This window comes from Aythya ferina (assembly GCF_964211825.1).
Source record: "Aythya ferina genome assembly, chromosome: 23".
In the NCBI taxonomy this organism is placed as follows: domain Eukaryota; kingdom Metazoa; phylum Chordata; class Aves; order Anseriformes; family Anatidae; genus Aythya; species Aythya ferina.
Window position 1 is genome coordinate 7,121,901 of NC_140321.1, and position 24,290 is coordinate 7,146,190.

Sequence of the window (24,290 nt, forward strand, 5' to 3'; positions counted from 1 at the left end):
AGGAAAGGTTTGCCTCCAGTGAAGAAAACTGATCCTTGGGACAGGGTCAGCACAATAGCAGGAGGATGGAGGATGAGGAAAGCGATGGAAGTGGCCGAGCTGCAGCCGGGGTGCACACGAGGGCATCGCCCCTCGTCCCGGTACCTCGCAGGGACACCCACGTACATGGAAACGCCTTTACCAAGGCCCTGCTCTGCCTACCGAAGGGAGAGGTATTTAAAGGAATTGCCGTGTTCTCACCCCGCTCTGGGACGCTCTCACTAATTCCCGTGTGGATGCCGTGACACGCTCCTGTCACAACACCCGACACCACGTCCGTGGCTCTGCCCACGCGTGGATGTTTGCAGCCCGCCAGGAGCTGGGTTTTGTCCTGGTTGCTGCCCGCCGGCCCTGCCCACGCTGCTCTCTGGCGTTTCGTTCTCATTGCTCCACATCCATCCTCCTCATCTGGCTGATGGTGTGGGCTCATTGACCTTTCTTTTACAGGGACCCAAACTGGGAAAGAAAATGAGGCTCGCTCAAATCTGAACACACTTGGAAATCGTTCTACCTAAGGCAGGACGAGCAGGTGAGTGCCTCTGCTCGGCCCCGTGCAGCTCACTGATCCCTGCCGGCTGCACAAACTGGATTCCAGCACCTGGAAAGGTCTGCCAGGAAAACGCATCCCGTGTGTCCAGCACATGAACCACACGGTGCCGGGGATCCCAGGTGTGAGGATGCTTCGATGCTGCTCCTGCAGAGGGGCTGCGCCTGCTGCATGCAGCATCCCCCCCGCTGCCACCTCCGTGTCCACCTCCTGCTGGGGGCCCGCACTGAGCCTGGCAGCGTTCAGCCCCGTTGGACTTTGTGCTGAGTTTTTTTTTGGACTTTTTCTTCGTTGGACGTTGGGTGCCGGAGGAGAAACCTGCCGGGAGGTTTCTGTGGCGCTCCAGGCTCGGGGTGTACCCAAATCACCCGGGCTGGAAGACACCAGGACCCCCAGCCCAGCCTCTGACCCCCCCCCCACCGACCCTGCGCCCCCCAGGGCTGGGGACCGCAGCCCCCCCCGTGCAGCCCCCCCCCAGCGCCCTTCAGCCCTTTTTAAGGATTTTTTTCCCCATCCCCAACCTCAGCCCCCCCCGGGGCAACTCCGGCCCCTTCCCCTGGGGGGGGGGGCAGGGACCGACCCCAGCCCCCCCCCGAGGCCGGGGCCGCTGCTGGCGATGGGGGCAGGAGCGGGGTCACCCCGGGGCCTCACCCCGGCTGTGGGGGCTGCGCCCCGGCCCCTCCCGGGGGGAGCAGCTGCCAGAGCCCCGATTTCACCGGATTTCAGCCCAAAAGCTGCTCGGGGGGTGGGGGGGGGGGCTCCCCCGCACGTGGCGCTGCCCGGCCCGGCACTTCCGGCCCTGCCGGGAAGCGGCGGCCCCGGGGCGGCCCCGCCCGGCTCCGGTCCCGGTTCCCCCCCCCCGGTCCCTGCCCCCTCCCCCTCCCCCCTCCCCCTCCCGCGCCGCCGCCCCCACGTGGCCGCCCCCCCCCTTCCCCCCCCCCACCCGCGCTGCCGCCGCCGGGGCGCCCTCCATGCGGCGCCGCCCAATCAGCGCGCGCGCGCGCCGCCGGAAGCCCCGCCCCCTCCTTTCCCTTCCTTTCCTTCCCTCCCCGCCGCCCGCCGCCGCCCGGCCCCCTCGGCCCGAACGGACCAATCCGGGCGCGCGCCGCCGGCGGCCGCCGGCCAATCAGCGGCGCGGCGCGGGGCGGCGGGCAGCGGCCCTGGTATCCCTCCGCCGCCCGCCCCGCTCGGTGTGCGCGCGCGCGCCCGCCCCGCTCGCGCGGCCCTTGTCTCCCTCCGCCGCCGCCGCCGCCCGCAGCAGCCGGAGCCGCCGCCGCCGCCGCCCCCCCGCCCCCCCTTCCCCCGAGGCCCCGAGCGCGGGCCCCTCCCCCTCCCCCAGCCCCGGCCGCCGCCCGGGGCGGGCCCCTCTCGCCGCCCGGTTTCCCCCCCTCCCCTCCTCCCCTTCCTTTCCCCCTGCCCGCCGCTCCCCGCCCCGCCCCGCCCCGTCCCGCCGGTGCCGGAGCCGCCACGCCGCCGCCATGGAGCTCATCACCATCCTGGAGAAGACCGTGTCGCCGGGTAGGGCGGCGGCGGCGGCCGAGGGGGCCTCGGGGCGCGGTGGCGGCGCGGGGCCGGGGCCGGGGCCGGGCGGGGCGGGGGCGGTGGAGGAGAGGCCCTGAAGGGGGGGTGGGGGGGGGGGGAAACGGGACCGGGAGCGGAGCCGCGGTGGGGCCGGGATGGGCCGGGCCGGGCAGGGCCGGGCCGTGGGCGCCGCTCGGGCCCGCGGGCAGGGCCGGGCAGGGCCGTGCCGGGCCCGGTGCGGCCGCCGCGTGACGGCCGCTTCTTCCCCCCCCACCCCCCCCCCTCCCCGCAGACCGCTCGGAGCTGGAGGCGGCGCAGAAGTTCCTGGAGCAGGCGGCGATCGAGAACCTGGTGAGCGCCGAGACCCCCCCGAGCCCCCCCCCCCCCCCCCTCACCACCCCCCCGGGGCCGCCCCGCCCGGCCCGGCCCGGCCCGGCCAGGCCTTGCCGCCATCGCGGCGGCCCCGCTCCCCCCCCCCCTCCGCCCCCCCCTCCCCTCCCGCTCCCGCTCCGCGCCCGGCCAATGGCGGCGCCCCCCCCCCCCACCCCCCTCCTCTTCCCCCCCCCCCCCCGCGGCCAATGGCGGCGCCGCGGCGGGGAGCGGCCGGGGCCATGTGCGGGGAACGGCGGCGGAACGGGGGGAGGGGGGGGGGGAACCGGGGGGAAATGGGGCCGGGGGGGGGAGCGGGCACCGCACGTGCGGCACCGGGAGGGCCCCGGGGCTGGGCCCCGCAGGCCTCGGGCGTTCCCCGGGGGCACCGGGAGCGGCGGGGCTGGGGCAGGACCCGCACGGACCCCCCCCAACCCCCCCCTCTCAGAGCAGCACCGGCTCCGGGCCCCGTTCCCGGCCCTCCTGGGGGCGCCCCCGGCTCCGGGGCCGCGGGCACCGGGCGCCCCTCCTGGCCCTGTCCCCACCCGGCCACGGGGGGCTCCGCGCCCACCCCCCAGGCTCCCCACCGGTGTTTCCGTGGCCGCGTGGGGGCCGGTTTGGGTCTGAGGCCCGTCAGATTTCCTTTTTTAGCAGGATTTGTTCCCAAAGCTCCACGAGAATGATCTGAGAGGGAAATCCGAGGGCCCTTCAGCTCCCAGGGCCTTGGGGCTGGCCCCTTCCCCAAGGCAGCAGCGCTCTCACCCTGCCTCGGGGCAGTTCCCCGATTTTACCCAATATCCCACAGCCTGATACAAAACGGGAGCATTTCTGATGGGCAGGCGGTGCCGTGGTGTGGGGCACTGGGGGGCTCTGACGTTTCCGAGCATTTCCCCTGCCCCGCACTCCCCGGCTGAGGCTGCCCCACGTGTTTCTCTTCCCAAATTCTGCATTTCAAACCTTGGGAACGCTGCACAGCCCAGCAGCTGGGTGAGGAGGAGCAGCTGAACACCCAAAAAGCGAAGCCCAAGATAGTGGAGTTAACTTATTTTTCTGTTGAACTCCTGGAAGTTGAGCTAAATTTCAAAAGGAGCTGGTTTTGGTGTCCTGAAACCCTCCTGTGTGCCCCGCGCCCCCTTACCCAGAGCTGGCGATGGGCTGCGTGCTGCTCCCTGCCCCATGCTCTCAGGAAAGCCGCGTCCCTGCCTGGCACGGAGCAGGTTTGAGAACCACAGGGCTGTCTCCAGCCTTTCCTGGGAGGTTTCTTAGCAGCAAAGGCTTCGTGCAGCCAGCAGGACGCGGAGGTTTTGCTGCTGAGGCTTCAGGTTGGGTGCTTGCCCCGAAGCGAGGCAGCGAGCGGCTCCTCGCCACGTGTTTGATGCCCACCCAGGGGCACCCAGCTCGGCCTGAGACCTGGGTTGTTATTGAAGGAATGCTTTATGCAGGCCGTGGCCCCTCGGGTGAGCCAATGGCACCCAGCAAAGTCAGGGCCTGACCTCGCCTCCTCCCAGCGGTTCTGCTCAGCAGCTGGGCGCGTAACCCCGGGCGGGGGGCTCGTGGCTGGGGGGTGCTGGGGGCTCGGGCTGGGTCTCAGCACCCTCCTCTTCCCTCTCCTCTTCCTCCTCCTCGTCTGCAGCCAACCTTCCTGGTGGAACTGTCCAGAGTGCTGGCCAACCCCGGCAACAGCCAGGTGGCGCGGGTGGCGGCCGGGCTGCAGATCAAGAACTCCCTCACCTCCAAGGACCCCGACATCAAGGCCCAGTACCAGCAGCGATGGCTCGCCATCGACGCCAACGCCCGCAGAGAGGTCAAGAACTATGTGAGTCCCGCATCTCCCTGCTCTCCTGTTTGGGTTTCTGGTCTTAGCCCGTTGGTTTCTCTTTGGGGGGGAGGAGTGATGAGTGTCTCCTCCATCCCTTTCCACCTCAGTCTTCCGCTTGGTGGCTGCTCCTTTTCCCAGGACCAGTAACTTGACTCAGCTTTGGTGCTCCGTTGCTTATAGCCCATGTAGGCTGTGGAAGCACTGGGGTGAAAACCAAACGGGTGTGGGGCTGCTGCTCTTCAGGTTGTGGCATGGAAATGCTTCTACAGAGGGGGGCTGAACAGCCAGGCGTAATGGCTGGAGCTGGTGGGCACGGCTCCCCGCCCCGTGGCTTCAGCTGGGTTGGTTTTGTTTTCTGTTCCTGTACTGGAGCAGCTTCCTCAGCTGGGTTCCAGTCCCTCGTGAACGCCTTAGAGGCGCTCCACGGGTGCGAGCACAGGGCCTGGCAGATTTGACATGTCAGAGGGACGCAGGCAGGTTCCACGTGGGGAGCGGTGGTGTTAAACCTGTGCCCAGGTGGGGGCTCTGCCAGAGGACCCCAGTCCTTGCACACATGGCTGAGGTCTGCAGGAGCAGCGTTGTGCCCGGGTGTGCGCAGCGCTCTGTGGGCTCTGCACTGATCTCATTGCTCTTGCCTTAACAGACAGCTCTGAGCCTGCCTCCCGCAGAGTGAGGTTGGGGCACTGATTACGTGGCCTGTTACTTGCACTGATGCTAGAGAAGGGATCGTGGCTTATCCTGTCGCCAGGAGCTGTCGTATTGCCACATATTAAAGCTTCCAAAGCCTCTTCATTGCTGCCTTTATGTCAAACTAACACAGAGCCCTCTGTGTTACCGTGCTGTCACGTTGGGTGCTTCCCCTTAACAGTTCCCCTCGGTTGGCCCTCTCCTCAGCCGTGAGGATTGCCGTTACTTCCACCGCTGTGTGGAGGAGCTGAGTGACCAGTTAGTGCGTGTTAATTAGCTGGTAGGGAGTTGGCAGGTCCTGGTCCTCGTCCCGTGGTGAGGCTGTGTGGTCTTCAGTGCCCTCAGCCAGGAGCCTTCCCCTTGCTCCAGGGTTGGGGATGGGGAGGAATTGTAGAGAAAGTAAAAAAGTAAAAGGGAGGACTGGGGTGTTTGTTGGGCGGGTTTGGGGGAGGCTGAGCTGTGCCAGGAGTCTGACACAAATCCGTGCCCCTCCCTCCTTGGGTTTCCCTGACAGTTCCTGAGGTGTACGAGGAAGTTCCTCTTCTGGTTGACTGCAAGCAAAAAGAAATAAAGTTATTTAGTCATGTTTGGATGGTCTTGGCATAAGCGGTGTTTCGGGAGGGTTTTTAAGCCCAATTTGCTCAGCTTTGGGAACTTCTCCCCGTGGTGCAGGCGGGGAGGGGCGCTCGGCACGTCACTGTGCAGCACGTGGGGAGCAGAGGATGTGGTGGCAGCGTGTGCGATCGCAGCTGCAGCACGCTTCCTGCAGGGGCAGCCCTGGCCAAGCTCATCTCAAACGGGGTCTGGCTGTGGTCAGGGGGAGAAATGAGGCGAGTGAGCTGCTTTTCTGAGGAAGGGGCCCATTCTGCGGCGCCCATCACCCTGGGTGCTGACCCGAGTGCTTTTGCTGATGCCTTCCCACAGGTCCTGCAGACGCTGGGCACGGAGACGTACCGGCCCAGCTCCGCCTCGCAGTGCGTGGCCGGCATCGCCTGCGCCGAGATCCCCATGAGCCAGTGGCCCGAGCTCATTCCCCAGTTGGTGGCTAACGTAACGAACCAGCACAGCACAGAGCACATGAAAGAGTCCACGCTGGAGGCCATCGGATACATCTGCCAGGATATTGTGAGTATGTCGAAGTGCGCCGAGCTGCCCTAACCCCTCCCAGCTCATCTCCTCCAGGTTTCTGTTCCTTACACCTCTCCCTGGTAAGCTGCTCAGCCTCCTCGCGGCTGTTCGTGTCCCGAGGATCTCAGCGAACGGTGACAGGCAGTAAACATGCAGAACGGTGTCTGAAAGAGCTGACCTGCTTTCCCAGCAGAAATCCAGGTCACCTTTCGTAAGGTGCAGGCTGGAGTCTGTGTGGCAGTGGTGGTGAGGTGGGGAGGGGTGCTGGCAGGAAACTTCAGCCTGTGGCTGGGTGGGTGAAGCGCTTCAGGTGAGCGGGGAGCGCCTGGTTCCTTTGGGTGGTAGCTCCATCTTGCACCAGGAGTCTCCTTTTTTGATAACAAAGGAGCACAGGCAACAACACCTCGCTCTCTGGGGCGCTGTCTGCTAAAGGCCTCAAGGTTTTATGAGCGTGGTTCATGGTGTCACGACAGATCATCAGGTGTCTGCTCTGAGCTGCGTGCGAAGCCCCCGCGTGCTGCCAGAGCTCCCGCTGAAACACAAAACGGGCTGCTGCGCTTTGGTGCCTCTGAATGCCTGTGAGAATGCAGATCCAGCACATTGCTTGGTGAACTTCAGCGTGGGGAGGCAGAACGAGAGATCTTCTGTTCGGTGTTTGTGTTGGGCTGCAGGGGACTGGTTTACTTGTGAGCAGGTTTGGTTCCAGATGTTCCTGTGCCTCTGCCCCAGGCAGGCTGCCCGCGGGCAGGAGGACACAGCGAGGGCATCACAGCTGCCTTGGGAGCAGGCAGGGAGCTCTGGGGCGCGTGGTGTCTGCAGCAGGTGCCCCTCTCCTGGAGGACAGGGAAAAGGGGGTGAGGGAAGCGCCCTCGGGCAAGGCGAGGAGCAGTAAGAGATGACCACGGATAGGTAGGGACAGAAACAGGCAGGGTAAGGAATAGGGAAGGAGCAGTGGGAGTGGGGTTTTGAAAGCCACCCGAAAAGGTGTGTGCTTGTCAGCGTGCTGAACAGGCAGCTTGTGCTGGCCGATGGGACACAGAACAATGAAAAAACAGCGAAGTGCTGGGAGACAGGAGTAGGGTGGGTGGAGGTCAGTTGCTTCTTGGAGGCTGAGTGAAAGAGATCAGGAAATCTGCCAGCTCACAGGAGGGCTGCAGGTCCGGTGGGATCTGTTAGGAGATCCTGCTGGACTCAGTGCAGGTTGGTTGGGTGGTACCTCTCATTAGCCTTAGGATTTTTGGAGACCCCGGCTTGCTGACTGGGTGTTTTGTAGCCAAGATCTCTGCACTTAGCTGGCGTCAGTCCCGTTGTGACACTGTGAGTGTCCCCCTAGTTTGGGAATCTACAGCTGGGTAAGTTCTGATACAACAACACAAATCTTGTAGTCAATTTACACTGAAGAAAAAACCGCCTTTGGTCTGTGTTCACACCTCGAATATTGAAGCCTTGATGCTGAGCAGCCAGCTCTCCTTGCTGCTGGCCCATGCTGTATGTCTTCATCCTATGTCTAGAGAAGACCGACAGCTTTACCAATAACAGCGTCGATCACAAGCGTTGCCATAGAGCTCTGTCCAGGATGTAACGGGACTGTAAAAAGTCAGCATCCTGAACTTGCTGATTGGAGTCACGTAGCCTGGAGCTTGTTGGCCCATAATTTGCAAGAGTGGAGTTTATGACTTAAATACCTGGAATCTCCCTCCTCAGTTCAGGCTTCTCTTTTCTGTATCAGAAGCTGTAAGGATGTGCAGGTGCACGAATCTCCTGTATTTAATTCTGGTGGTCACAGGGAACAAAAGACTTCTGGCCTTAATGTCTTAATTTCTGCTTGTAGAATTTGGGATCCAACTTTGATACTTTAAATACAGAGAAAGTTGTTCAGCTGGCAAGTAATTCTATCAACACTTCTTCCAGGACCCAGAGCAACTTCAGGACAAATCCAATGAGATCCTGACAGCTATCATCCAGGGAATGAGAAAGGAAGAGCCCAGCAACAATGTGAAGCTAGCAGCTACTAATGCACTCCTGAACTCTTTGGAATTCACCAAAGCAAATTTTGACAAAGAGGTAAGGGGGGCAATAGGAGCAATTCTTGGCCTAAAATGCGAGGACTGAATCCACGGTCTGTGATGAGAAATCATGCACCACGCTGAGTTTTGATGCATAACTCAACGACAGCTGAGACTTGGATTCGTTTCCTGAAATCGGGGTGTTCCTGTAGTGCAGGAATGCCATGGGAGTCTTCAGAGAGGCTCATCAATGGAAAGGAAGCATCGTTGACTTTTTTAGGATAAATTTGGACTGACCTTAGAGTTTAGCCTATTAGATGCTCTGCTTCCAAATCAAACTCTACTCTGTAATGCTGCTGTAAGCGGCCAAGCTTGGATCAGCATTTTCTTTCAAGTGGTGTGGCAGCAATCCAGGTCCAACTTTGCCTCTGGAAATGGCTGGGGGAGGAAGGCCTGTAAGAGCCTTCAAAAGAGGGGCGTCTGTTGGGTGTTTGTTTTTTAATTTCCCTTTTTTGGATTAAGTGTGTTCTCTAGGTCCCTACCAGGGAGAGTATGGGGAAGATCAAATTAATATTGAACCTGCAGCTTAGAAGGTCTTTCAGTGAAAACCTTTCATAGGCAACTATTCAGCAGGTGTTGATGGGGATCCACTGGAGTCCTTCAGGATTTGAGGTGCAGGTGCAGACTGTTCCTGTTGGGCTTCAGGGCTGTAAATAGCCTGGGCCTCTAAGTCTGTTCCTTCCTACTACAATGCAAAACCATCCAGGTACTGCCCCAAGAAATGTATGTCCTGACTCAGTTTTGAGTTTTCTTGAAGCAGTTGCTGAAGTAGTCGATGAAACAGTAAGCTTTTTTGTTTTGTTTTGCTGTCTCAGAACATGTAGTATCTTCAGTTCTGCCTTATCTTTCTATTTTGGACAGCCTGCTAAGCATCTTTTAAAGTGGATTGGGATTCCACTTTGAGGAAGAACTGAATCAAAATACTGCAGTGAATAGTAACCTGCACCTTTCCTTGATGTTTAGAAGTGTTCTTTGAGTGCTTGTACTAGCTCTGACCCAAAATACATTCGCCATAGGAAGGCTTGCAATGACTTCAGTGCATTTGTAATACAGTTCTAATGTTTTTTTATTTCTTCTCCAGTCTGAAAGGCACTTTATTATGCAAGTAGTCTGTGAAGCAACGCAATGTCCAGACACAAGGGTGAGTGAAAATGATACAACGCGAAGGTGGGTGGACAAAAAGTGCCCTGATCTGACCCTGTTCCTGTCTTGGGAAGATGACTAGAATCTCTGGCATCATAATAAAGAATTAAAAAGTGTTACATAAAATAAACGAGTCTATTAAAAGACTGGTGCACATGTAAATTCTCAAACACAGTGAATTTTATACTTAAAAATAGTAAACCACCAAGAGAATTTAAGTTGCTTATGGTGAAAGACCTCTATTAGGTACGGAGTAAACTAAATCAGTACCAGGTCTGGGTTGTTAGCCTGTGGTAGGCTACAGCTATGTTTGTTAATCAGAGCACTCAGGGAAATGTCACATCTTTGATCTGTTTTGTAATCTGGCAGGTACGAGTGGCTGCCTTACAGAATTTGGTGAAGATAATGTCCCTTTATTATCAGTATATGGAGACATACATGGGTCCGGCTCTTTTTGCTGTGAGTACTCAGGTTTCTTATATGTCATTGTCTGATCTCTGCTCGTACTCCTTTTCTTCTTAATCTGAGAGGAAAAGTTTTCTTATGGTCTTGATTTGATCTAGAATCTTTCACCACTTGGCTCAGAATCAGGGTGCATATTTGAGGAGAAATAACGTTCTGAAACATTTTTTTCTCTTCCTTTCTTTTGTGTTTCTAAAGATAACTATCGAAGCAATGAAAAGTGACATAGATGAGGTGGCTCTGCAGGGAATAGAGTTCTGGTCCAACGTCTGCGACGAGGAGATGGACCTCGCTATAGAGGCATCAGAGGTGAGCTTGGAAATGACCACTGAAAAGAGGCAAATGCCTGTGAGCATCTGTATGGGAATGTTTTTAAACCACATGGGAAGCCCTCCTGTTCTTCAAAGCTTCTGCTACTGCAGGAGAGCCAACCTGAGCCCCTCGTGGGACAGCTCTGGGTCTATGATGAGACACCATGCACCACTCTGATGCTGCGTGATGCATGTCTGATACACAAGCTGAGACCTGGGGCTGCACAAAGCCCACAAGGCTTGTTGGCTCTGTGGGTATCGGGTGTGCTGCAGACCTCAGCAGTGCTGTGCTACCCAGCTTAGCTGTTAGCTGCTAGCTTGGGTGCTGGCAGCTGCCTTAGCCTTAGCCAGGGCTCAGCTACGACTGCTTTGTTCTGCTGTTCAAGGTAATCGTGAAGCTTGTTGTTGAGGTTGCACAGGGGCCACCATTAGTAGCATCTTTGAGCTGATGCCTCATGAAGTTAGCATCTTGAATTGCTGAGATATGTTCCATCTTGAGGGGAGAGTGTTTCTTGAATTACCTGCTGTGTGTGAGGCCTGGTAGCTGCTGTGCTGATGTGTAGGATTTCTAGGGTCTGTTAGAGGCATGGACAACTTAGTCCTATCCTGGTGTGCAGGAAGATTGATCACGTTCTATATGATGCATTATTCATGCGTTAAGTTTAAAATTATGGGATGCAATAAAAGTAATCATTATCCCTTACAATGGGTGGGCTGAAGATGAATTTGGGGTATTGTTCTGCATGCAGATGCTGTTTGCATAAATTAGTTGCACAGATCAATAACAAACTTTGAAGGGCTCTAGATGAATCATATCCATCTTTAAAAGTAGCTAAATATATATTTTGTGTTGCCTGCCCAAAATAGCAAGGATAAAAGGAAAGTAAGCGTGTAGGTTTAGTCTGTATGCAGCAAGACCTCTCGCTTTTCCTACTTGGGGTCACTTGTTAATTATACGTCACTACAAACCGAAAATATTTATATTTGCACTATGTGAGGAGGGGCACAACGCACGTATGGAACAGCAAATTGAACTTGCTTATTGAATATTTAACTGGGCTTGGTGCAGGGTGTCCTTGAGGTTCCTGTGTGTTATGGTAACTTTGTGTTGGGAAGGAGAGGAAAGCACGCAAAAGGGAATCTGTATCTACTGTAGTTCATAACTCAGACTTCATGCCTAAATAGCCACTGAGAACCTTTCTGTAACCTTTTTTCTAGGCGGCGGAGCAAGGAAGGCCTCCGGAGCACACTAGCAAATTTTACGCTAAGGGAGCATTACAGTATTTGGTCCCAATTCTAACACAGACATTAACAAAACAGGTGAGTTGCACAATGCCTGCTGCACGTGAAAGTGGTGATCACTCACTTGGGTAACTGGCTTCTTGACAGGCTTGGTCCAAAAGGTGCTTTAGGTCCCCTTGGGCAGTTTATAACCATGTGTTTGCCCTGAGCACCTGTAGCAGCAGCCCTTGGTCTGTGACGAGGCATCTGATATAATGACACCTTGTTCCTTAGGGCTGAGACCTGGACACTGCAGGGACTGTCCTTTTTTGCTGAATCCTGTTAAGACACCTTTGTATTTATGATTTCTGAAGAGGTTTTATAGTTACCTGCATTCCTTGTGAAATTAAAGCCAATACAGAGTCTGAGCAACATTTGAGATCCAATTTCTGGAATTCCTGAGCTTTACATTCTCAGTTGTGAGGTCTATGTTTATTTAGTAGCTATTAAGCACTTCATGGGGACTTGTTTGGACGGACTCTGTTGCACAGTCTAATAAAAATTAATGGAATCACTTGCTACAGCAGGTCTAATTATAAAATAAAACCGTTAATTAAGCTATACAGCATGGAGTTCATTTACTTACTGTGATGAACTGGGAAAGTGGTTGGTGCTCCTAGTGAAACCAGAGAATTGTTTCCCTGTTCTTCTATTGCTGTCCGCTTGGGTGCGGAGAGTTAAATTGCAGGAGGTTCTGAAGTGATTGTTAAACCAGGAAAGATAAAACAGATAATAGAGTCACAGGTACACAGCTTCAAAGGAACTAGGCTGAGCTAACAGCTGGGGGGAAGAAGCTGTTTAACTGACTGTATCCAGGAACAGTGGCCACTCTGCAAGGCAATGGCATGGATTAAAAAAAAGAAATAAAAAAAAGTAAACCACAAAATCTCCACCTAGAGGAGAGAGAAGCACTTTGGAAGATGTGTGAGGGTGCTGTAGGCCTGTCAGTAAGGAGCTGGGAGTCTTACACTGGGATGGAAAGGCACCAATGGTGCAAGGAACCAAGGAACTCAGGCTGCTTCTCCAGCATTCCCAGACCTGAATGAACACCTGGCTGCAGGGCAGTGTTACTCGCAGTAAAGCCAACGGGGTGCCACTGCCTCGGAGTGGTGAGAGGTGTTCTCCCAGGCTGACAGGGTGCTCTTTTCCTCCTAGGATGAAAATGATGACGACGATGACTGGAACCCCTGTAAAGCAGCAGGAGTCTGCCTCATGCTCCTGGCGACCTGCTGCGAAGATGACATTGTTCCTCACGTGCTGCCATTTATTAAAGAACACATCAAAAATCCAGATTGGCGATACAGAGATGCAGCTGTGATGGCTTTTGGGTGTATTTTGGAAGGACCAGAGCCTAACCAGCTCAAACCACTAGTTATACAGGTAAGATTATCTGTGTTTCTTGGAGGCTCATAGAACAGAAAACTTGGATTTACTTGGAGGACACATGCTTTGCATGCTCCTCTTAATCTGAGGAGAAGCAGCAGGAGGTCTGCTTTTAATCTTTACCATAGGTAATACATTAAAATTAGAAACAGTGGCCAGTTCGTATTTCCCTGTATTGCATATGATCACACCTTTCTCCTGGCTGCATCTGTGTTCTAGGCAATGCCAACTTTAATAGAACTAATGAAGGACCCCAGCGTTGTGGTTCGAGACACAACAGCATGGACTGTGGGCAGGATCTGTGAGATGCTTCCTGAAGCTGCCATCAATGACATTTACCTCGCTCCACTGCTGCAGTGTCTGATTGAGGGCCTGAGCGCTGAGCCCCGAGTGGCCTCCAATGTGTGTTGGGTAAGGCTGTCCCTTCGCTGTTCGGTGTGTGAGAAGTTTCTAAAAAAACAAAAAAAAAAAAAAAAAAAAAAAAAAGTGGGGGGAGCACAGCTCACAAACACATACATAGATATGCTCACACACTTAAATGGGCTTCAGAGATGATTCATGACTTGGTCATCCAGCGAGCACAGCTATTAACTGTAAGTTATCTCCAGTCTGTTTAAGAAATATAGTTAATATTAGCAATTTTCTCCTTTAAAACTAAGTGTAAAGTTACCTTAAGTTTGAAAATGCTGTGGAAGCTGTTCTTGATAACAGGTCTGAGGGGTGCTTACAGAAGGCGTGCTGGGACTTTTTTTTCTTGGGGGCAGCTGGATTGCCTGCTTAGTCTTGAGGGAGATTCAAGATACCTTGTTTCCCGTTACCTGAAGCAGCTTCAAAACTAATTTGAGGAGCACGGTTTTTCTGTTCCCTTACAGAGCTGCAATCCCTCGGGTTGGGTTGCTAACTTCAGCTTAATGAATGTGTATTACCACGTAGCATATCTGATCTTTCACTATAAGGAGGATGTGTCCCTTACTGCCTTTTAACAGAGCTGCTAAATAGGAGTTGAGCTGGAGATGAGTATTTGCACGTCAAAACAAGTTCTAGAAATGACAAGATTCATTCTGTCAGTATTCCAGAGGCTTGAAGACTTTTAGTCAGCGTGGAAGCTTCTCCCTGATCTGCTGATCCTGGCAAAAGTCCATGTAGCTGTGGCTTTTGTCTTTTGAAGATGATGACTAGTATGCGTCTTCAGATTGAAGTGAAAATGAGGAAGCTTTCAGCTTTTTTAATCCACCTGTCTCAGAGCTGGTACGGTTGTTCTGCAGTTGGGAATTTGAGCAGCCTGCAGCCTTGTCTAAACCACGATTTTTAACTTGTGATGATAATGCCAGGTAGTGGGTAGAGTGTTAGTAGCCTGTGTAGGTCAGGCAGTCTGCCTCTTCAGTTGTTGGGACCAGCAGCACCCTGCAGGTGCCTGTGGCAGCGCGACTGCCTCGCACGGTGATGCTTACGTTTGAGTCTTCGAAACCTTTGTCACCCTTGCAACAAAGTTCAGAGCACTAAATCGTTACCAGCTCACGGAGGGAACTGTTAATCCTGCACCTGATTGTTTTGTTACCGTAAGACCTGTTGGGGTGTGTGTTTCTGGACTTGCAAGAGTAAACTCACGTAATAGAAATGGTTGTTCTGTGTTTCAGGCCTTCACTAGTCTTGCTGAAGCTGCCTATGAAGCTGCAGATGTAGCTGATGATCAGGAAGAACCAGCAACCTACTGCTTATCCTCTTCATTTGAGCTTATAGTTCAGAAACTTCTGGAGACCACAGATAGGTAACGTTAACCCAGCTGGTTTAAGCTCTACAAAGATGCTTTTTTTTTGTTTGTTTTGTTTTTTAAGCAAAACAAAACTTTAGGCTGTTGGTCATCTTTCTCTTGCAGCTTAGATCTGAATGATGTTTTATTAGATGGGGCTTTCTGACTTCATGTGAAATATAGAACACTCTTCCAGAGGAAGAACACTGTTAATAGAGAATAATTTCTCAGTCCATACCTGCTTCTAGGAGGCCTGGGCTTTCCCCCAGGAGTGCCTCTTCCATGTTTTCCTTTGAAGTTTTGGACCACAGTGTAAGACTGTGCAGATCTTTGTACAGTATCTGTAAGACTTAAAGGTTGGCTAGAAGGCCATTGAATAATCAGGATCACAGCAAGATGTAACTAGTTTACCATGACTGATCTGTGCCGTGGTTATTGCTGCCATGCTAAATCAGTTTACGTTAGCACCAGGTACTCCCAGAAGAGTTGAGGGCTTAGTTAGGTTTGTACTGTCCTTCTCCCAACAAAGCTGAAATATAAATAGACACGGCAAAATATTTTCTCAGTTCTGCGGAGGCAAAAATAAGGGTAATGAAGTCGTATTCTGCCTTCAAGGTTGTATAAAGAATCTCAACAGCTCTGCAGTTCAATTCTTGAATCAGTTCAATCCTCAGTTGAAGCCTTTTGCTGCAGGATAACTTCTTAAATGGTGTCCCTGTCTGAACAATTCTAATGTCTAAACTCTTCCTGTCTCGTTCTCTTCCAACCAGAAGCGTAGTGTCTCGCTCAAGGCTTGAATTCCATCTTAGCATAGATCTCCCTGTCTTTATTTCAAGCTTAACACCCTCGCTGATGTCTCAGAGGGATGTCGGAGAGGTAGCAATGTATGCCTCTCACCTCTTGAGACCATTTCTTCCCAGGCAGGGTAACAGCACACTGGAAGATGTGGGTTTGAAGCATTTCTGCTCCTGAACTTGCTGTCTGTGACTGAAGATATTGGAAGTCATTAATAGCAAATGAAAAATATGGTCCGAAAATGGCTTCAGAAATTTCATTTACTTTCAAGTCTTGGAATACAGAAATGCGATTTGCTTCAGCTTGTCACAACACTAAAATTTAGCTGTTACCAATTTACTAAAAAAAAGTCTGTTTCTAAGCAAGCCTGAGCACTGGGAGCTGCAAATACATTCCTTCTGTTACAGGCCTGATGGACACCAGAATAACTTGAGGAGCTCTGCATATGAAGCTCTGATGGAAATAGTGAAAAATAGTGCCAAGGACTGTTACCCTGCTGTCCAAAAGACAACTTTGGTCATTATGGAACGACTTCAGCAAGTTCTGCAGATGGAGGTAGGTGACCGTGATACTTAAAGCCCTGCTGTGTGGCTTCGTCTGGAATAGAAAAATGAGCGTTGTTGCTGACTGTATATATCATGGTATAACGTGTCCTTGGTTTTTATAGATAGTAGATATATTAAGCTTACAAACACACCGCTCATCTTAAATTTTGAAGAAGCAAATATTTAAAATTGATTCTCTGCAACTCGTAGTGCTGTCAAAATCTGCTGGATTTTCATGGCCTGTGGAGAAGGCGTTCTATATGCGGGGTTTGTTCTTTTTCAGTCTCATATCCAGAGCACTTCAGACAGAATCCAGTTCAATGATCTTCAGTCTCTTCTCTGTGCTACTCTCCAGGTAAGTTCCTGTTTCCTGCTTTGCGGTTTTGGGAAGAGGTGGTTCGGGGGTGACCCTGAGCCCCCAGGGATGCAGAATTAGCTGCGGTGTTGATCTCTGAACGGGGAGTTCAGACCTGTGGGAGGTGGTGCAGGGTTCAGAAGGCTTCACCCCTTGCAGCAGAGTACGACTCAAAGTTGAAAATATTTTTTTTTAAATAGAAAGTACCTTGTATGTGGCATGTTAAGGGCTGTATGTATGTTCAGATTGGCTCTTATGTCAGCTATGGACTGAACAACTGCTCTGGTTGGCACAGGCAGAAAAAAATCTCCATAACAGCTTTAATTTGTTCATCTGCCTCTTGTGGCTGGTGTTCTTATTTAAAACGGCACTAATTAAAATGCACTAAGTGTCCTTGAAATTAAACATCTGGTAATGAACAGCCCACGTGACGTGGAGCAGTAGCACATTTCAGTTCCTTGCCTGTTCTTACCAAGTCAGCTGAGAACAGCCACCTCTTTCTAAAACTGCCCTGGACGTTGATCAGACCGTCCACCTGAGATACGGGCTGTTTGATATCGAAGCCGTCCTGTTTGCGCTGCGGGAAGAGCTGTGCTGTGCTGTCATGCCCAGCTTATTAAAAGTTACAAGGTGCTGCTTTAGAACTGCATAATAGACGTGGATTCAGCATCAGCACAGCTCTGCGCGGCTCACAGAAGAAAGGATTTTCTCCTGGAGATGTAGCTGAGTAGCATGTAATCTGAAATAAAAGCAGAGTTCCGCATCTCTCTCTGCTCAGATTTATTCCTTTGTTCTGTTTTGTTTCCCATTCTCTGGAGTTTGTCTTTCATTTCTGCTCGCTGAGGAGGCTGAGCCTTTTCCTCACCTGCGGGTGAAAACCTGCCTCGCTTGGCCACGGGTTTTAGCTTCCATCCTCTTAAGTGAGGTTATAAAATCTCCTGGGCATTGTTTTCAAGACTCTAGCATTAGCTGATGCTTTGATTCTCTCTGATTTTTAGGGTAATTTTTCAAATAAAAGGTAGATGGAAACAATCTGCCCTAATGGTGGGATTTAATGGGGAGACCTCAGTCACTGAGGTCTTTCAGGACACCCCTGTTCCCTTCTGGAAGCTGGTACAGGTAGCACACGTGGATTAAGCTGCTAGTTTTAATTTGCAGACACAGCTTTCTTCATTATCACAAAATCTGAGCTTTAAGTATTTACAGTAGCTGCAGCAGATCCTTAATTCCATTCAGGAAAAATTAGCAGGAGGATTTTTTCAGTGTAACTTAGTAAAACGTGCCGTTTCGTTACGTGGTATTTCCAGCAGCAGAGAGAAACCATTATGAACATCCAACAGGGGGAAAACATTTGGTAATATTTAAAAGCAACAAGAAAATCAAGACCTATTATTTGAACAAACTCAACCTCTTTGCAGTGACTCAGTTTAAAGGAATCAGGCGTCAAATAATTATCCTCCTGTGCAGGTTAAGGGATCAATCTTTTCATAGGAAGTGCAATTTTATTGTAAATAAGGACAAGTCAAAATTGTGTTCTGTAGTCTGACACCAGAAGGGATGATCGGGACTGTGTAGGGGGAGCAGAGCAGAGGAGAAGCTCAGGTATTTACCCGGGGAGCCAACCCTGCTCGCTGTGCCATGCTGCCGTGCTCCCAGGCTGCTCCCCTGGCATTCTGGGCTGCCTCTGCTCTCTTCAGAAAACAGTTTTGCTTTTCAGATGCCTCAGTGCTAAACGTCTTCGTGTAAACTAATGCATTTTGCATTGTTCCTATGTTAATTTATTCTCTGCTTATCCCAGATAGGAGAGGTTTGACTGCAGTTAGCAGTAGTTGAGCTTACATCTCAGTTTAACAGGCATTATCTCTGAAGTTTAATTCTTTGGTGCAGAAGCAAAGCTTCCGTGCAGCCTCTAATTGGCAATAAGAGACTGTCAGGTTGCTGCGATGGAAGAAGGGCTTTTTTTGTGGGGCCAGATTTGGGCAGGTCGCATTTAATGCCAGCTTACAAAAGGAAAGCCTGGAGAACAGCCTGTGCAGCAGGAAAGGGAAATTCTGGTAGTTCTGTAGCTGGGAAATGGAGTGCAGCCGAAACGAATGGGACTCTGCGCTCACACTGACGAAGCATATTCTTGCAGCAGTGAAGTTCAAACAGCAGCCTTGTTTTTAGCAGCCCGGTGTGGTTCTGAGTGTCCAGGGTCAGCACAGGAGATGTGAGGGCATAATTCAGCCCAGCCCCTGTGGAAGCAGTCACAGCCTCTCTCCCCTTTCCTGCCCAGAACGTGCTCCGGAAGGTTCAGCACCAGGACGCGCTGCAGATCTCGGACGTGGTGATGGCATCGCTGCTGAGGATGTTCCAGAGCACGGCCGGCTCGGGGGGCGTGCAGGAGGACGCCCTGATGGCAGTCAGCACCCTGGTGGAAGGTCGGTGCTGCGCTGGGGGGAGCAGGGCTGGGCAGAGCCCGTGCGCTTCCTTCTCTTTTTGACTATCTGGCAAAAAAAAAACAGCATTGGTTCCTGCCTTGCTTGAGGTACCGTTTTGACCACACAGCTCACCACATCTGTCACTGAAGCCCTGAGACTGCCTGATTATGCTAGACTGTGTTTCTTGAATGAATAGCTCGTTTTCCGTTAATAACGTAGTTACAATGCAAATTTTGCCAGGAAAAAGAGCTCGCGCTACCCTGTGCGGTGCTGAGCACAATGGGAACCTGCTGGCTTCATGCTGCTGCAGCGCCGGCTGAACGTTATCTCAGTGATTCATACTTGCCTGCTGCCTGAGACCCGTTGCTGTTTTGGGATGTTTTGTCAATGGCTGATTTACAGTCATTGTTCTTATTTAAAAGAAATCACACCGGCGAAGAGCAGCGTTAGAGCAGGTCAGGATTTGTGGAGCTAAATAAAATTGGGGTTGTGGCAGTCCGGGCAGTTGGAGCTTCGTGGTTCGTGGTCAAAGCTGGTGTCTGGAGCTCCAGGAGCAGTGCTGCTGAACACCCACCCCATCCATGGCTGTAACACAAACACACCGGGCAATGCACAGCCATGAGGAGAGGTTGAGCAGCCGTTTCCAAAGGGAAATGTTCCAGCTGCGTGGCAGAGAGGCAGTGTGACAAGACTCTGTTTCCAGCCAGTGGTGCTCCTGCTGTGCTGAACCCCCCATGCAGAGCCCTGCCTGAAGGGTGCTGCTGCGTCCCCCTTGGTCAGGGAGCGCCCAGCATCGTTCCCTAGCACGGGGTAGGGATGGGTGGTTTATCTTCAAAAGCCTGCGAGCAGCTGGGCTCTCTGAATCACTTCAGTGCAGACGGATGTATTTCACCAGTGCTCAATTCTTGTCTAACATCTAGTGGAGAATTGATTTGCTGTACTTCTGTGGAAAATACAGGTATTGCTTTGGGGTAGAATATGCTGAGTTCATGTTTTTGGTGAGTTCTATCGTATACGTAGTGGGCTGGGACTTTTTTCTAACAAGAATATTTTCCATGCACAGTCTTAGGTGGAGAGTTCCTGAAGTACATGGATGCTTTCAAACCGTTCCTTGGCATCGGACTGAAGAACTACGCAGAGTACCAGGTGGGTCAAACCAGGTCGCCCTGTGCTTGCAACCTGTACATTTCTCATCTGCTCTCAGGTGTTGAGTTCAGCACGTGTGCATCTGTGAAACACCACAGCTTTTGGTGATGAAACAAAAATTGGAGACCCACAGATTTTTCTGTAATTACTGTCTGCATGTTCAAACTTCTACTTAATTCAGCAGAAGGCCTTAATTGGCTTTACACCTGGGTTTTCCCAGTGGCTGCATATTAGCTGGCCTCGATGAGGGTGAGGTTGCTACTGGCTGTGAATTCCCATTAGAAGGTCAAGCCATGGTTCCTGCTATGGGGCAGATATTTAGGCTCTGCATTTGCTAGTGTTGGTTCAGAGCAAGAACCTGTCCCTTTGCTGGCACCTGGACCTCCTGCCTCCCGTTGGTTGTGTGCTCAGCTCTTCAGGGCTTTCTGTAAGTGGTAACAGCAGCTGCTGAGCCCCTGCTTTGTGCGAGGGTCGTTCCTGTCAGTGACTTCAGTGGTTGCAGACTCTCACTGCTACTTAGCACTTGAATCAGTTGAAGCTGTACGGATAGAGTGTGGAAGACTGACTCACTGGGTGGGTGTTTGACTCGCTGTTCTATTTGCAGGTTTGTCTGGCTGCAGTGGGCCTGGTTGGTGACTTATGCAGAGCCCTGCAATCCAACATCCTGCCTTTTTGTGACGAGGTTATGCAGCTGCTCTTGGAGAACTTGGGGGTGAGTGTTTACCTTCTCATTAGCTGGTTAGTAACAGTTGGCTTGCACATTGAGAGGAAAAGTGGGAGGTGGGAGAAGCAGAAGTGTTAGGCATGCTCTGAAGATCCCGTGTTTGACAACTATGTCTCTTAGAGTTTGAATTGAATCCAAATTTATTGAGGACAAGGATTTACGTTTCAAGTAAATGGCTTAACTTATTAGCTCCTCCCCTCTTAGAAAAGTGCAGCTGAATGTAATGGTGCTGAAATCTCTTCCAGAATGAAAACGTTCATAGGTCTGTGAAGCCACAGATTCTCTCGGTGTTTGGTGATATTGCCCTTGCTATTGGAGGAGAATTTAAAAAGTACCTGGACGTTGTACTGAATACCCTCCAGCAGGCTTCCCAAGCACAGGTTGATAAGGTAAGCCAACAGTGTGCTCTGCAGTTCATTAAAATCATAAACGAATTAAGGGCTGTGCACACTTCATCAAGGGCTCTGCTCATACACGCTCTCCTGTTGCCTTTTCAGTCTGACTATGATATGGTGGATTACCTGAATGAGTTGCGGGAGGGCTGCCTGGAAGCTTACACTGGCATCATCCAAGGATTGAAAGGAGACCAAGAAAATGTGCATCGTGAGTACTGTGTCCTGGTGTGGTCTTTCTGTGGCTGAAATGACGGAGGGAGATAGGAGGAGCTGTTTGGATAAGCTGTTTCACGGTAGCTGTCACATCCACAGGCACATTCTTGTTAATTCACTTCTGCGTGGGAGGGAATGCTCGCTGCCACGAGCAGGGAGTGGGCTTAGAGCCCTCCGTTGTGGGGTTTCTTCCTCTGGCATGCGTTTTTCTTCATGTATCAGAGTGGTTCTGGGGTCAGATTTTGGCTGTCTGGGAATATGCTGGAAGCCCTTGTTTAGCAGTCTGCCTCTTACATGAGCTGTGTTTCACCCTGTAACGAAGCTGTTCTCTTTCAGCGGATGTGATGCTGGTGCAGCCCAGAGTAGAATTTATTCTGTCTTACATTGACCATATTGCTGGAGATGAGGATCATACAGACGGAGTAGTGGCGTGTGCTGCTGGACTGATAGGGTGAGCATCCCGATCCCGTTTGAAAACTTACAGCCCGCTCATTAGGTAGAAGTCTCTGTGCGGCAGCCGTAGTGTTTGAAGCTGCATTTTCCTGGCTGTCTGAAGCATTTGATGTCAGTTTGGGATATTTTTTTTTTTTCAGTTGAGCTTTAAAAATTTAGCTGAACTTGTGAAGTGGGTAACACGGGTGAGGTGCTTAACTGGCAGGGTAAAAAACAGTAGGTACGAGAGAAAGTTGTTGAAGTTTCTGTAGCATGCAGATCTGGGATGTTTCAAGGATGATCTTGGCAAAAAAAACAACAACAAAAAAAAAACACCTCAGTTGCTTGGATATGGAAGAACTCAAGCCAGAGAGTCTTAATCTTTTCTGGTGAGTTTAGGGGGAGAGCTGCTGGAAACGGTGGGGAGATCAGTCTTTGGACAGGAGATTGAATGTCTCCAGTTAGTCACAATTTCAGAAGACTGTTCAGCTCTCCTACTGCTGAAATTAGTGACCATATGCAGCATTTTAAAAAGGACATTAGCTGTGAGTCAGATTCCTTTTAGCTAGCAAGAACTGATCAGAGCGGTACTGGCACATCTGTTTGTGGCACTCAGCCTCAAAGCCTCTCTTGCTTCTGCAGGGATTTGTGTACAGCGTTTGGAAAAGATGTACTGAAATTAGTAGAAGCTAGACCCATGATACATGAACTGCTAACTGAAGGAAGAAGATCCAAGACGAACAAAACAAAAACCCTTGCTACCTGGGCGACTAAAGAACTGAGAAAACTGAAGAATCAAGCTTGGTAAGGGATTACACCCACCTCTTTTTCATGTTGCATAATTATGAAATTGGCTGAACTCCTGAGGCTGAAAGAGATGCTCCACAAAAGCCTCGTTCTATACAGAAGGTTGTTTTTAATTTATTGTTCTGTAAACAAGCCCCATCTGTGGTCTTGTGTATCAGAACAAATGCAAACAGGAAAACAGAGTGAACTGCTCAACTTTGACAAGACCAGGTGCAGACTTGAGGGCTCTTGCATTGGGAATGCTCTGTCCTTGCTGGGCTGGGACAGTCCTGAACTCCTCCGAGTGCAGCAGAGTTGAAGTCTGCTTGCTCCACAGTCCTCCTGAAGCTCCTCGTGAAAGGAGCAGATTGTTGAGGGGCAGGACAGTGTCTGCCTTTGGGAGAATAAGCCTCTTACAGCTTTCTCACCCTGAGAATGTTGATAATATCCCCGTTACTCCTCTTTTCTTTCTGTGGAGTCAGCTTTTTCTGCTCGCTACTAGCGTCTCGTATCGCCTGGCCGTGGGATTGTGCGCGTGGCTTTTTTGACCAGCCCTTTCTGCTTGCAGATCTGTTACCATTGGGATGACACCTGAGACCCCCACTGGAAATCTCCAATCTTTTGAAAAAACCCGGAAGTGAGGAGTGTGCACGGATGCTGAATGTTTGGGAATGAGAGGATGAGTGAGTGAGGCTTGGAACACACCACATTGAAAATCCCGCCACAGCAACAGCAGCGGCGCCCTTAGCCAGCTGAGCACTGACTCGCGTCGGAAGCCTGGCCTCGGCCACCTTGGGGAAGAGGGGACGACCGGCTCCTGCTGGGGAACGGGGCAGCCTCTTCGACAGACCCGGGCTGGCGTCCCTGGAGCGGCCGGGCTGCGAGAGGAAGCGGGGCTCAGCCGGGGCGCGCTCTGCCCGAGGTCGGCTCCGGCTGCTGGGAGAGATGGGGCCCGGGCCTCCAGCCGCCCGCGGCAACCTTGGCCACGCGATGCTGTCGGTGCACGGGATAAAAGGAGGGGTGAAGGATTTTTCAGTCTAAGAGTGAGTGTGTGTGAATGAGGCGGTATCCACATTCTCAACTTCAAGTCATTGCAGTTTATCTTTTCCCAAAAAAGGGTTAGCTGTTGCATTTCATAAACTAACCGAAGTTCAGTCTACTGATGCAGCATAAGAGATGTAAAAAAAAAAAAAAAAAAAAAAAAAAGAAGAGGAAAAAAAAAAAGGAAAGTCGCTCTTTAGGGCTTTTTATTTTAGGGAAACACTGACGAATGTTCAGAGCTCCCGTTCTGAGTGACGCTTTTCATGATCTCGTTTCATCAAAGCGCCTTTCCTTCCTTAATATTGTTCAACTGTGAATGTAGAAATGGGGGAAAAAAAGAAAAAAAAAATTTAAAAAAAAAAAAAGCAAACTCTTGCGTTAGAGGGTATAGAAGTAAATTGTCAAACAAGATTTCAGGCTCACAAACAAAAATATAAGCGTTAAGTGCTCCGAATTGGCAGTGAGAACGCAAAGGGAAAGATCTCTCCTGACTTGTACTGTAGCAGCCCGAACACCCACAAAAATTGTGCCAAAGAGTTGAAAAACAAAATAAAACTTCAGGTAATATTTTGGATTGCAAAATGAGGATAAATTCAATGTTCAAACAAAATCTGATAAAATGCCATTTGGAAACTGCTTGGCCTTTTGTGCTCTTTATTTGATCAAATCTAATGTGGTATTGGTCTCTTGCTGCACTTCAAAAACAAAAAAAAGGAAAAAAGAAATTTATATAAAATATATATATACTGACTTGAGCTTACACAAGACGGCACTTGTAAAAGGTTATATTTTTCCACTGCAGTTGAAGATTAATAAAATGGTGTCAAACATTCCCCAAAACTTCCTTTTTGTATTCTTGGTCTTTCCAGTAAAAGGGGAACCCATTAGCGATTTTTTTAATAGAGTAGTAACAGTCTGATGGGCAACTCAAA

The 24,290-nt window shown here is 51.3% G+C and overlaps 1 protein-coding gene across 2 annotated transcripts; it reads left to right on the forward strand.

Annotated features, from left to right (window-relative positions):
* Nucleotides 1-1,891: 1,891 nt before the first annotated feature.
* KPNB1 (karyopherin subunit beta 1) lies at nt 1,892-24,198 on the forward strand (the record flags this gene model as incomplete). Of its 2 annotated transcripts, XM_084496552.1 has the most annotated exons (22): nt 1,951-2,104; nt 2,400-2,458; nt 4,110-4,292; nt 5,907-6,107; nt 8,022-8,174; nt 9,258-9,317; nt 9,689-9,778; nt 9,980-10,090; nt 11,311-11,412; nt 12,529-12,753; nt 12,976-13,167; nt 14,394-14,524; nt 15,709-15,856; nt 16,130-16,201; nt 18,477-18,621; nt 19,685-19,767; nt 20,372-20,479; nt 20,737-20,880; nt 20,989-21,094; nt 21,436-21,550; nt 22,174-22,335; nt 22,886-24,198. In XM_084496552.1, coding segments are annotated over exons 1-22 (2,631 nt in total). In that variant the 5' UTR covers nt 1,951-2,064. The 2 variants fall into 2 exon arrangements, with proteins under 2 accessions (XP_084352679.1, XP_084352678.1); XM_084496553.1 differs by lacking the exon at nt 22,886-24,198 and having other exon boundaries at nt 1,892-2,104; nt 22,174-22,339.
* Between the last annotated feature and the right edge of the window lie 92 nt (nt 24,199-24,290).